We start from the raw sequence: 12619 nt of genomic DNA, 5'->3' as shown, positions 1-12619 counted from the left end.
ATTGCATAACTACACATTCATAATTTTATAACTATAAATCCAGAATTGCATAACTATACATCCATAATTTCATAACTATACATTCAGAAATTATGCACAACATAATGTTGTTGACGAGAATCAAAACTGATTTTTTTTTTTTTAAGTTGGACGCGCGTCTTTAGTCAAAACGACGTCATAGCATACATGATGCACAACATAATTTGCGAGGAAGAATTAATTGAGAAAGAATGGCCCTGCAAAGGCAAAAAAATAATGTCAGAAATACTAAATGATGAGGGACAGGTGATGTACGCGTTTCGCGCACAACAGCAGCCCACACGGGCGGCTAGGCGTGTCTATCAGCGTGTCTGACCCTTCTATTTATTTTATTTTATTTTTAAAAAATCAATTTTAGCTTTTTATTTCTTTTTTTTCTCTCACCACCCATATTCTCTTTCCTAATCACACTTACAAAAACTCCTCAAAAATTACAAAATAACTCTACTAATGTGGATGCTCTAAAAGCATCCGCATCAGTTGAGGAGATTTGGAGGAGAATGTAAAAGTGACTAGGAAAGGGAATGTGGGAAGGGGAAGAAAACAAAAAAAAAAAAACAAAAAACAAAAAAAACAAAAAACAAAAAAAAAAAAAAAAAAAAAAAACCAAAACTGATTTTAAAAAACTAAATAAATAAATAAAGTAATGGCCTTGTCAGGTGCGCGCAGTGCACGCGCCCGGCGCGGCAGTTGCTGTACGCGAAACGCGCACAGCAACTGCTGTCTTCTCATTTATTTCTCTTCCTTGTGAAGAGAAATAACTTGGCATTTGCAGGAAAAAAAACACGGTCTCTCTTCACATCTCTCCTCTAACATGGCATTTGCACCTCAAAAGTTGTGAAATAACTCTTCATTCTTCTCTATAGTGGATGCTCTAACGATCACCCCAATCATTCCATCAAGTATGTGCACTACGTTAGACAATATTGGTGCACGTAACGTGCATTAGCGCCTTTTTTATTTATTTACTTTTTCCAAAAAAAAAAAAAAAAAAGGACAAACAAACTTGAAAAACCCGAATTCATTGCAATGTAACATTTTATCCTCTCTCTAACAAACTTGAAAAACCCGAATTCATTGCAATATAACATTTTCTCCTCTCTCTCATCGCTCCCCTACCTTGAAATTTTTTTGACAATAACCTCGTAAAAACTCACCAGTAAATTACTTGCTCTGAGTGGAGAGATACAATTTAAAATATTATCCTCATGTTTGACAATGGCTAAATGATGAAAAGAATGTGAAAGTAGGTTGAAGCCCACAAAGTGGTATAAGCTGCCCCACTATGGGATAAGTTAAGGCCAAAAAATAAAAATAAAAAATCTCTAGCGAATAAGTTGATTTATACAACATTATATTTTGAGATAATTTCACTCTTAGTTTCATAATTATTATAACATTATCACGTTTAATTCTTAACTTCAAATCAAATCACATATAATTGTGTGACAATCTTAATCACATATATATGTTGAAAAAATGACAATAAAAAATATAATAAAAAATAAATTGATTGTTTTTTTTAATGAACATAGTGGTTTTCTATGTTATACTCCTTATATGTTATTGTGTCATTTACGGCCACCTTTTTAATAATAATAATAGATATTAAAATTACCAAATTATCAAATTGTCTAAAAATTAAAGCATTATTATAAAATTTATAACAAGTGACCAAATGTGATAATGTTAACAAAGTCATGAGACCAGTGGCGGAGCCACAATGGGGCAAGTGGGATCAGCTCCCTCCCCGTGGGGGCAGTGGGATCAGCTCCCTCCCCCCTCCCCCCCCCCCCCCCCACCTCTTTCCTTTAATATATATATGTACACGTATAAGTCACTAAGTAGTTTATTTGCTCAGGTGGTTGAGCTTTGAATTTGACATTAAATGTCATGGGTTCAAAATATTTTATCTTCTTTTATTTATTTAAACCCTTCTCACCCTTCAATAAATTAAATATTTTGTATACTATTTTTGTGTGTATATTTTAGCTTATTTTCTTTATTTAAACCATTCTCACCCTTCAATAAATTAAATATTTTTAAGTCTTTTTTTTTTTTTTTTGTGAATCATTTAGTTAATGTAGTCAACAAATTTATATCATACTTAATCGTATTCAAATTAATTTAGAAAAATTTAAGTTGATCTAATTAAAAGGAAATTAAAATTAAAGTATTTATGAATATAATGTATTTTCTATTCAAACTATTTTATCTAATCGATTATGTTTTATATTTTGCTATAAATATTTTTATAACATTTCAATGTGTTTTTTAAATTTCACCCTACCTAAGTATAGTTTTGGCTCCGACCTTAACTATTATGTAATCTATCATAAATATTGTATTATAATTTATAATGTATTTGAACCATATTATAGGTGTTTGATATTTTATCATTGACAATTTTAAAATCATTTCAAGTACGCCCCCACTCACGTCATTTTCTGGCTCTGCCACTGCATGAGACTAAACAAATGAAAAGGCATGAACTAAATATACAATGTCACAATAATTATGAAACTAAAAATAATTGTTTTTCTCTCTCTTTGTTAATGAAATATCATATATACACTACTGTATTTATAATTTCATATACTTTTTTGTTTTGTTTTCAATTGTCTTCCACTTCTTATAAATGAAAAAAAAAAAATAGCAAACACACTTTTATGATATTGTAAAGCATTTAATGAAAATTTATTTTATTTCGCTTCATTATTTATGTTATTAAATTTAGAGTTAATTCCAGCCATGGTCCTCCGACTATATTGATTTTCCAAAATTAGTCATCGACTTTTAATTTGGACAATTTACGTCCCTTGACTTTCAATTTCTTTCCAATTGAGGTCCATTCGTTAGATTATGATAAATTGGACTTTAAATGAAAGGGTAATGTAGTCATTTCATCTGCCTAATGTATAATTCCTCGTATTTCTCCATTGTATGCGCGACTTCGGTCATCAGATTCACTTAATTGCTTAATCCCTAAATCCACTCAAAGAACAAAATTCCACTAAGGATTAAGCAATTAAGTGAATCTGATGCCCGAAGTTGCGTATAGAAGGAAGAAATACGAAAAATTATACATTAGGCAGATGAAATGACTATTTTACTCTTTCATTTAAAGTCTATTTTACCGTAATCTGACGAAAAGATCTCAATTGGAAAGAAATTGAAAGTCAAGGGATGTAAAATGTCCAAATTAAAAGTCGGGGACTAATTTTGAAAAATCAATATAGTCGGAGGACCATTGCTGGAATTAACTCTTAAATTTATAAGACTGTTACATATAATATAATATTTAAAGAATCTTACAAAAAAAATTGATAAATTAATTTTTCAGATTTTTTCCGACTATTCTTTGTATATTGTAGATATATAAATATATAATTAGGCCAACCACTCAGAGTATATAAATTTATATATACATTTATGGTTTAACCTCAAGTCCTCAACTACTAGTTAGAACCATTTTGATCGAATGTGTATATTTATGTAATCCCAATATCCCATGTGACGTGGATGAAATCATGAAAGTCATGTGACTTCGAAAATTAACGAGCTCGAGCTCGAGCTTCAGTTCTCGAGTTCTAGCCCGAGCCTATCTAGATTCGAGTTCGGCTCGACTCGTTTACACCCTTAGACTTAATTATAAGTATCGGTGTGTAGTAAATTAGTAATAGTTGTTCGATTAAAAAAAAAAAAAAAAGAGAAAAGGGTCAAATACACCCCTAAACTTTACCTCAAAGGTCAATTAGACCCTAAACTTTAGAAAATGTCAATTAAACCCTTAAACATGTTAAATTGAGTCAATGAAGCCCAAAAACCGGTAAATGACCTGTTATTATAGGTCATTTCAATTCCGGCGACGGATTACGGCCACCGGAGACCGACGACAAAATCCGGCCGTCCGGTCGTCTTCCACAGGAGAAGACGACCGGACAGCCGGATTTTGTCGCCGGTGGCCGGAATTGAAATGACCTATAATAACAGGTCATTTATCGGTTTTTGGGCTTCATTGATTAAATTTAACATGTTTGAGGGTTTAATTGACATTTTCTAAAGTTTAGGGGTCTAATTGACCTTTGGGGTAAAGTTTAAGGGTGTATTTGACCCTTTTCTTTAAAAAAAACAATCTATAAGAAAAAACAACATACCACATTAATTTAGGACACAATTCAATTAATCAACAAATCTAAACTAAGTTTATAAACTTTATTTTGCTAGAAATCACATGGTGTGCGCATGGTTCATAAGCTTTGTTTCGTTATACCACATTAGTCATGAAGCACATCTTGTAATTTACTTTCTCCACCAATCTAAAGAAAGAGTGGCGATGGCCTTAAGTTTGAGAATCAAAATTAACAATCTATTACATTATGGTCTTAAGTTTGAATCTTGGTGCTGAATCATTGAGCTAAGTCCGTGCGAACACTTCATCTACCAATCTTTAGAATAAAAGTGGTGATTTAATATCAGAATATAATCCCTACGTAATTTACATCTTCTGCCAATCTTCAAGGTAAGAATGGTAATGATGAGTTCTTAAATTTGGAGTTCTAACATAACAATATACCACATTATGGTATGGGCCTATAGATCATTAACTGTAACCACAATAATGAATTTCTAACCATTAGGATAGGGGTAAATATATACACAACTGAGTCGAAGTTCAAGGATCATTTGAGTGTAAAGGGGATTTTGTGTAATTATACCAGTCCTCAGCCCAATCTAGATGACGTTATATATTGGCCCAAACATGCACATTGCCTAGACCATTGACCCAACTAGGCCAATTTGTCGCAAATTATGATGTGAAACTGTGTTCACCTTACAAGATGGATACAATTCTAAAATTATTCGTAATTACGAATATATAATTCAAATATTATGAATATATAGTTCTATAATGATGAACATAGAGTTGTGAACATAATTATAAACGTATAGTTCTGTAATTGTGAATATATAATTCAATAATTAGGAATATGAAGTTCAAAAATTATGAATATATAATTCAGTAATTATGAACATAAAACCGTATCTACCTTACAATGTGGACACGGTTCCACAGCCAATCGTTATACCGTACACCACGGCGCACATAGCACTGTGCGCCGCGCCCTCCCAAAACGACGTCGTTTTGGGAGGCGCGGTAGGAAGTTGCTGGGATTATGTGTATTTGTTCATACAGTTATGTGTATTGGTTCATACAGTTATGTACATTTTTTATATAATTATGTACATTCCTTTTATACAATTATGTATATCCGAATCAGAAAATTTGTGTGTATTATGTTAATAGTTGATGTGTATTATGTTAAAAGTTTATGTTTATTATGTATTATGTTAGATTATGTGTATTATCTTTTAAAAAGAGTATGTATATTTTGTTATATAATTATGTACATTCATGTATACAATTATGTGTATTCTAGTATAACATTATGTACATTCTTGAACAGCTGGTTTTTTTTTTTAAAGAAAAAACTACTGCCATTCATTGGGGCGAGAAATTTTAAAAAAAAAATAAATTAAAACGACGTCGTTTTGCATCTAGGCGCATAATGCAACGCGCGCTGTGGTATATGATATAAATTGACGACGACAAATAATACATAATCCACCTTAGAAGGTAGATTATAATTTGTGGCATAATGATTGGTCCATTGCTCCTATCATTCCGGTTCCAACATAACATTAATTTGTGATAAGTGTTCCAAAGATTTACCGTCAAACTTGTAGATAACTGAAATATAAGAATCAAAGCACCTTCGTAATCACGCGCACTACCCCACCTATGGTTAAATTTATACTATGGACCATGGTCCACCTTATAAGGTGAGATCAATAATATTATATTCATTTTTAGTATAAAATATATTGAATGATCATTATTGAAAGTTAAAAAAAAAAAATTGTACTGAAAGTTTATTTTAAGTATACTACTTTTATTAAAAAAAATTAAATACATTAAAAATGAACATTTGATCAGAGCAACCCCAAGTTTCAGACCAAGGAGTAAACTCATTCCAACATACAATTCAAGTGCAAAAGAAGAATTATCCATACTAAAGTCTAAAACTGAATATTTATTCGTAATCTACAATATAATTTTCAGTATTAAACTTGAGAGTGACACTTTAGTTGCTGTTAATAAATTCCAGAATATTAAATAAGGAAACAGAAAAGACTCACATTTCCACATACATATCACTAGTGATATTCAATAAATAATGTATAGGAAAAAATGGAGGTAATATGCATCTCAACATAGTCAACATACAGCATTATTTACAGCAATATAAAAGAGGAGGTAACTATCCAGCAGTGGCATATATGGCGCAGGAAAAAATGGAACATGATATGATCCAAATATTCAAAGTTGTGATACCAAATTGATTTTGTTACATATTTTATTACTACCTAAGCTAGGTCAATCTCATTTTCAATCTCATCCCACCAACCAAGAGACAACCTGTTACTTCTGGCAACCTGCTGGTTCTAGATTTCCGAGGAGCATAGATCAGCGGATGTGGACTACTATATTACAACAAATAAGTCAAGTAAAGACATGTTGACATATAGTAATACACCATAATATATTCACTGAAATTAATTTCCTTTTGATAAAAAAAAAATTACATTTTCCTTAAAAATAATAAATTTTTCTTTGTAAATTAAAGTAGTATATGTTTTGTACAAAATATTTTATTTTTGTTAAAAAGTCTTACATGTTTAATGATAAGTATTATTATTTTTAATTGAAAAGTAATAATATTTTTCATTAAAACAAAATTACATGTTTATTAAAAAGTATTACATTCACTTTTAATAAAGAGTGATATGAAAAACGTTGAACTATTAGGCTGTGTTTGGAAACCCGAAAAATGAGTTCTGGAAATCATTTTCTGAATTTTTGGTGTTTGGCTACACCTGAAAAATTCAGTCAACGGAAAACATTTTTCGTTGACTGGGGAAAATGAGATCAATTTGGCGGAAAATGACTTCCGCAGTTGAGTTCCGCCAAATTTGGGCGGAAGTCATTTTCCGCCACTTCTATTTCAATTTTTTCTTTTGGGGTTCCGCCAGAAACCATAGGCATGGTTTCCGGCGGAAGCCATAATTTTTTTATTTTATTTTTTTATGTTTTAAAGATTCAAAATGTATTTTTTATTCAAAATAAAATAATTAAAATATTTAATTATACCATTCTATTCATTTTCCAGAAAATGAACCAAACACATCAAAACAGTTTTCCAAATGCAACCAAACACTGGAAAAGGAAAATATGTTTTCCGGAAAATGACTCATTTTCCAGAAACCATTTTCCAGAAATCATTTTCCTGCTTTCCAAACGGACCCTTAGTTTTTTTTTTTTTTTTTTTTTTTTTTTTTTTTTTTTTAATATAAAAGAGAAATACAGTATTCTAAAATTATTAGTTTATAATTACATAAAAGTACGTATTACTTTTTTTTTTTTTTTGGTTATAAAAGGAATAAGTATTATCTTAAAATATTAATTTTGATTTGAAATCTTTCCTCATGAATTTGCTAAAAATAAATTTTCTGTTACATTATATATATATATATATATATATATATATATATATATATAAAACGAAGTTATGAAAATTTAAATATTTAAGTACTACACTAATATTTGAATTTAATAGTTTAAATTAAGAATTTAATATTTAAAGTTTTTATTTAAATATTAAATATTAAAAATTATACTAAATTATTGGTTTGATTATGAGCTGGTCTAGCACGGACAGAAATTTTGTCTCTGAAAATTTTCTACTAGAATGGAAATTGAAAATTTTTTCTATTTCTTAGTGATAAAGAGTATATTGTAGTGCTCGTACAACTTTCTTATGAGATTTCGAGGTTCGCTACATTGCTCTAGAGTTTTTTTGCACCTGTACATAGCATTCATAGTTTGTGAATAGTCTAGAGGCATGTACATATCAACTAGAGGTTGTAGAGATGCTTAGAACATTTTAGAACCTTAGAGAATCATCTTGTATAGAGATTTTGGGAAGATTCTAGAGAGTAAATCTTACCTGTAAGATTAAGTAGATCCCTACCATCCATTGAGAATGTGGAATTGATATAAATACCCTCAAGAGCCTCATTTGTAACCATCCGAGAATTCAAGCAATTCAAGTTTCTTATGTAACTTTTACGTAGCTAAAACTGCACGAGTCATTAATTATGTTGTACTTATTATTTTATTACATTAGAAACTGTTCTTTCTCAAATTTTCTAGATATGAAAAGACAGACATATCAAATTGAGCAGTGTTACAATTTATTGAGGGGTTTATTAAATTAGAAACTACTCTTATTATTTTATCTAATTTGCATTTACGTAGAATATTACTACGTTGTTCGGCATAATGAACTACTGAGTTTTGATGAATATGGTTCAAAGGAGACAAAATCTGCCTATAGCCAGAGATAATGACCTCATCGGGAATAAGCAGGCAAAAGTGAGCGACTGACCATTCATATATCCAAACGGCCAAAAAGTATTTGGGGATGTCTAGTTTTGTGTCTCATTGTGTATATATAAATTTCAAGAATACCTCGTGTAGGTCGTCTTCAGGATGTAATACTCTCTAACTTACAACTCTTATAACTCTTTAGTTCAAATTGTCAAATGTATTGACAATAATGCAAGTATAGGATGTAATACTCTCTCACTTACAACTCTTATAACTCTTTAGCTCAAATTGTCAAATGTATTGACAATAATGCAAGTATTTGTCCCAACAACCAACTTAGTATAAAGAAAACAATTATATAAATATATTTGGAATCTTATTAATTAACGACTTCTCCACCAAACTCCATCATTACATAAGATTTTACCTAATACAATTTACTTATCTTTGTGTGGTTTCCGCATCATTTACAAAAAATCTATACATAAGTAAGATAACAATATTTTTGTTAAAACTATATTAACCACAAATTGAAAATTAATGATATTGAAACAAAAGGATATATATACATTCCAAAACTTGATGTTGAAAAAGCCAGTAACATGATACTAAGAGAAATTAAGTTCTCTTTAAACAACATAGTTTGTCCATTAAATCAAAGGGAAACACATATTTTATCGGGCAAGTTGAATGTGCTTAATTAGAATAAACTTACGATATTCTGCTACTAAAACAAACTTGATATGGCTATGGCTCATGGAATAAAAAAAAACCTCAAGTTGCATGGGAATGACCTCAATTATATTCAACCTTTGAAAGCCTTTGCTTCGATCAAATTTTAAACTCTCCTAATAAAACACCAGATGTTTTCATTATTAGATTAAGAGCAAATAAATTCAAGTTATTTAGGCCATTAGTGATTTAGTTCTCACCTTGAGAGAACCTTCACCCCTTCTCAAGTTTCTGTAAATTATACATGAAGAATTAATTATTCCAAAAATTAAAAGTTCAATATGGATCAATCAACACACATATTTGCCTCCCATAATTGATGTCTATTTCCTATTAAATATATCTTTCTTTCAATTTTTTTTTATTTTGTTTTTGATTTTTGGTACATCCCAGTATATGTGCTAAATTCCACTCTACAGTACAGTCTACGCCTTCGTGGTAACACTCCCCGGAATTACAGCCCCATTTCCGGCTCCGGCGGCCGCCATTTCCGTCTCCGCCGCCGCGGCTTGCTCCCGGAACTTCTTATAAATATCACCCTTATAAAATTTCCTAGTCCTGACCGCCAAAACTGCAGAAACAAGAACTCCAAAAGCCGTCACGGCGGTGATGATAATAAAAGCCAACTGAAAGCACTTAACCCCAACGCAATCCAAGTCCTCTCCGGCCCGCCGGATCTTTCCCAGCGCCTTCATTTGCCTCTCCGCCTCTCTGTCATACAAGTGGCCGGCCACTCTCACGTTCAGAATATACGACCCGATCGGGCTCGCCGTTGACCCGAAGTTGTACAGCGTGGAGTAGTATTTCAGGCCGAACAGCTCGGAGATAATGGCGAAAAGCAGCGGCCACTGGGCGCCGAAGCAGAATCCGATGATCACCGACGCGGCGTAGAGGCCGCCGCGGACGTTGAAGGCGATTAGCAGGTGGCCGACGCAGGAGATTGAGAGGATTATGGTGAGCACTAGTGGCCGGGGGAATTTGTACTTGGTCAAGAAATGCTCCGACAGGAAACCGGCGGCCACTCTGCCGAGGTAGTTCCATATGCTGACGAGAGAAACGAATGTGCTTATGCTCTTCTTGGGGTATCCGAGGGATGTCCCGATCTGTCCCAGGTTGTCGATGGCGGTTAACGTCCCCCCGACGCCGCATATCGTCGCCAGAAAGAGAATCAACATGTCGACGCTGAAAAGTGCTTGGAGTATCGTGAAGTCTTCTCCTCTTTCCGGCGGCTGGAACGCCGTTTTCCAGCAAGAAACCGACGTTTCTCCTGTCGCCGGCGGCTGCTTCTTCTTCTCCTATAAGCACATAACACGTAAATACGTGCTAAAATATATAGAACTTTTGATAAAACAGTTGCCTATAAACCAATTTTGATTTATTTGAACACTTAATTAATTAACTTTTTGTAATAATGTATTGTTTCAAAATGCTAAAATTAAAACACTGCTCAAATAGCTGTTTTGATCAAACTTTTAAAAAAGTTATTTTATAGATAATCAGTTAACAACTTACAGCTAATTTACAAAAAACACAATCACTAATGTTATCGTCAAACCCACCAACCCAATCAGCTATAAGCTAACCACTAATTTTTTCCTAATAATAATAATAATAAAAAAAAAACAATAATACTAACCTCAGTGACTACGACCTTCAAGTCGTCGCACATTTTATCCTCAACCGCCAGATTCTTGCTCTTCCAAACACCGATCTCTTCTCTGAAGACAATGGCGAGCGGTAAAAAGAGCAAGAAAATAACAGTGACGGCGCTGAAACTGAATTCAACTCGGGTGAAATCGAATTTCTTTTGAAGGATGATAACGATCATGAGAAAGCCGGCGAGGCCGAGTGAAACGTAGAGGAATCTGTAGAACACTTTGAGCTCACGGGCGAGCCGTACGGCCTTGATGATCCGCACCGTCCGGAGAAAAACGATGGAGATAACGGCGGGCAGCCATCCGATCAAGAGTATGAGGGATTTCGAATCGGTGCCGTAGACGGCGTGGAAGAGTTGGGTCAAGATGGCGCCGCTGAGGCCGACGAAGCCTTTGAGGAGGCCGAGGACGACGCCGCGGCTCTCCGGGAAGTTCTTGACGGCGGTGACTAGAGCGCCGGTGTTGGCGAAGGACTGGGAGTTCCCGGCGACGCAGATGTAGAGGCACATTTGCCAGACTTTTGGGGTGGAGATTTTTTTGGTGACGGCCAGCCACATCATGAAGTAGCCGAAGAAGTTGAGGGTGGCGCCTATGAAGAGGACCACCCACGGCGGCGTGACCTCGTTGATTAGGCCGGAGAGGACGCCGACGTTGGAGCCCAAGTCCTTGAAGAAGCTGAGAAGGTTGAGGGTGGTTTGGTCGTAGCCCAAGGCGTCTTTTAAGTCGCCGGAGTAGAGGCCGAACATGTAGGTCGCGCCGGCCGCCGACATGATGAGAGTGGTGGCGAACACCATGAACCACCGCCCCTGGATGATATGTACGGCTAGGCTACCCATGCTTGCACGGCTGCCTCCTCCGGCAAACACCACCATTTTTTTGTTTTTAAAACGGGGTTTGGGGGGAGGGGGGTTGCTTGTTGGATTGTAGAATTGTAGCAATCTCACGAGTCACGACCTTTTCGTGGGTAACGAGATTAAACACAATGTTACAAACACACACTCATATAATCATATATATAGGCGCATAATCTCTCTCTCACACGTGCAAGTATTATTATTATTATTGATTGATTATGAATTTTATGACTACTGGTAGCGGTGGGCCAACATGATCAATTAGATGATAAGTAAAATGAAATAGAAGAAAAATAAAAGAGATACATACAATAATTTAACATGAAAATTACAAGTCTTTTTTAAGCGGTGACAAGTTAAAATTTCACTATATTTTGTGCCAAGTCAAAATTTTACTATATTTTGTATGTAGTCACAATACTTGTACAATTTGTGTTCTCTAGAGATATGTAAGATGTAGAATGATGAAGATGATTTGATTGATTGAGTTACCCACCAGAGCCTTTTATAGTCGAAGAATAACATTATATTTGGTAATGTAATATGCTTATGGTAATCGGTTTTTTTTGGTAGAGTGGAATATTTTATTGGATGTAGTGAAATTTAAGAAATACAAAGATATTTAGGTAGTGGAGGTGACTTGGGGAATAAAATGATATTTAGTAAAGTAGTTAGTATAGGTTGACTTGTCATAATCTTGCAATTACCATATAATTCCTTCTTCAACTGCTACGACTAACTGGTCACATCCCAATGCCAAGTATCGAGTCCGAGCACCGGTCTGACTACTGTGCACGACTGCCTTGAAAAAGGTAATCAAGCTAAGTAAGTGAAACATTATTCTAGTACTTGCATGAAAGTTACAAGTTCGAATGATATAATGATAT

General features: G+C 33.8%; 1 protein-coding gene across 1 annotated transcript; it reads right to left on the bottom strand.

The window, feature by feature from the left end:
* Window positions 1-9479: 9479 nt before the first annotated feature.
* Window positions 9480-11859, bottom strand: LOC109192230 (protein NUCLEAR FUSION DEFECTIVE 4-like). Its single transcript, XM_019342799.1, has 2 exons — window positions 10860-11859; window positions 9480-10518 (listed from the first exon to the last, which is right to left on the bottom strand). The coding sequence occupies exons 1-2, from the start codon at window positions 11748-11750 to the stop codon at window positions 9649-9651; spliced, it is 1761 nt and encodes a 586-aa protein (XP_019198344.1). The 5' UTR covers window positions 11751-11859; the 3' UTR covers window positions 9480-9648.
* Window positions 11860-12619: the final 760 nt, after the last annotated feature.

This window comes from Ipomoea nil, unplaced genomic scaffold, assembly GCF_001879475.1.
Source record: "Ipomoea nil cultivar Tokyo-kokei standard unplaced genomic scaffold, Asagao_1.1 scaffold1770, whole genome shotgun sequence".
NCBI classification, from domain to species: Eukaryota; Viridiplantae; Streptophyta; class Magnoliopsida; order Solanales; family Convolvulaceae; genus Ipomoea; species Ipomoea nil.
This window is presented reverse-complemented; position numbering and strand designations above follow the sequence as displayed.

Coding starts and splice junctions, on each gene's coding strand:
- LOC109192230 (XM_019342799.1), bottom strand. CDS start 11,750: ATGGTGGTGTTTGCCGGAGGAGGCAGCCGTGCAAGCATGGGTAGCCTA. Junction 10,519..10,859: donor TGAAGGTCGTAGTCACTGAG/GTTAGTATTATT, acceptor ATGTGCTTATAG/GAGAAGAAGAAGCAGCCGCC.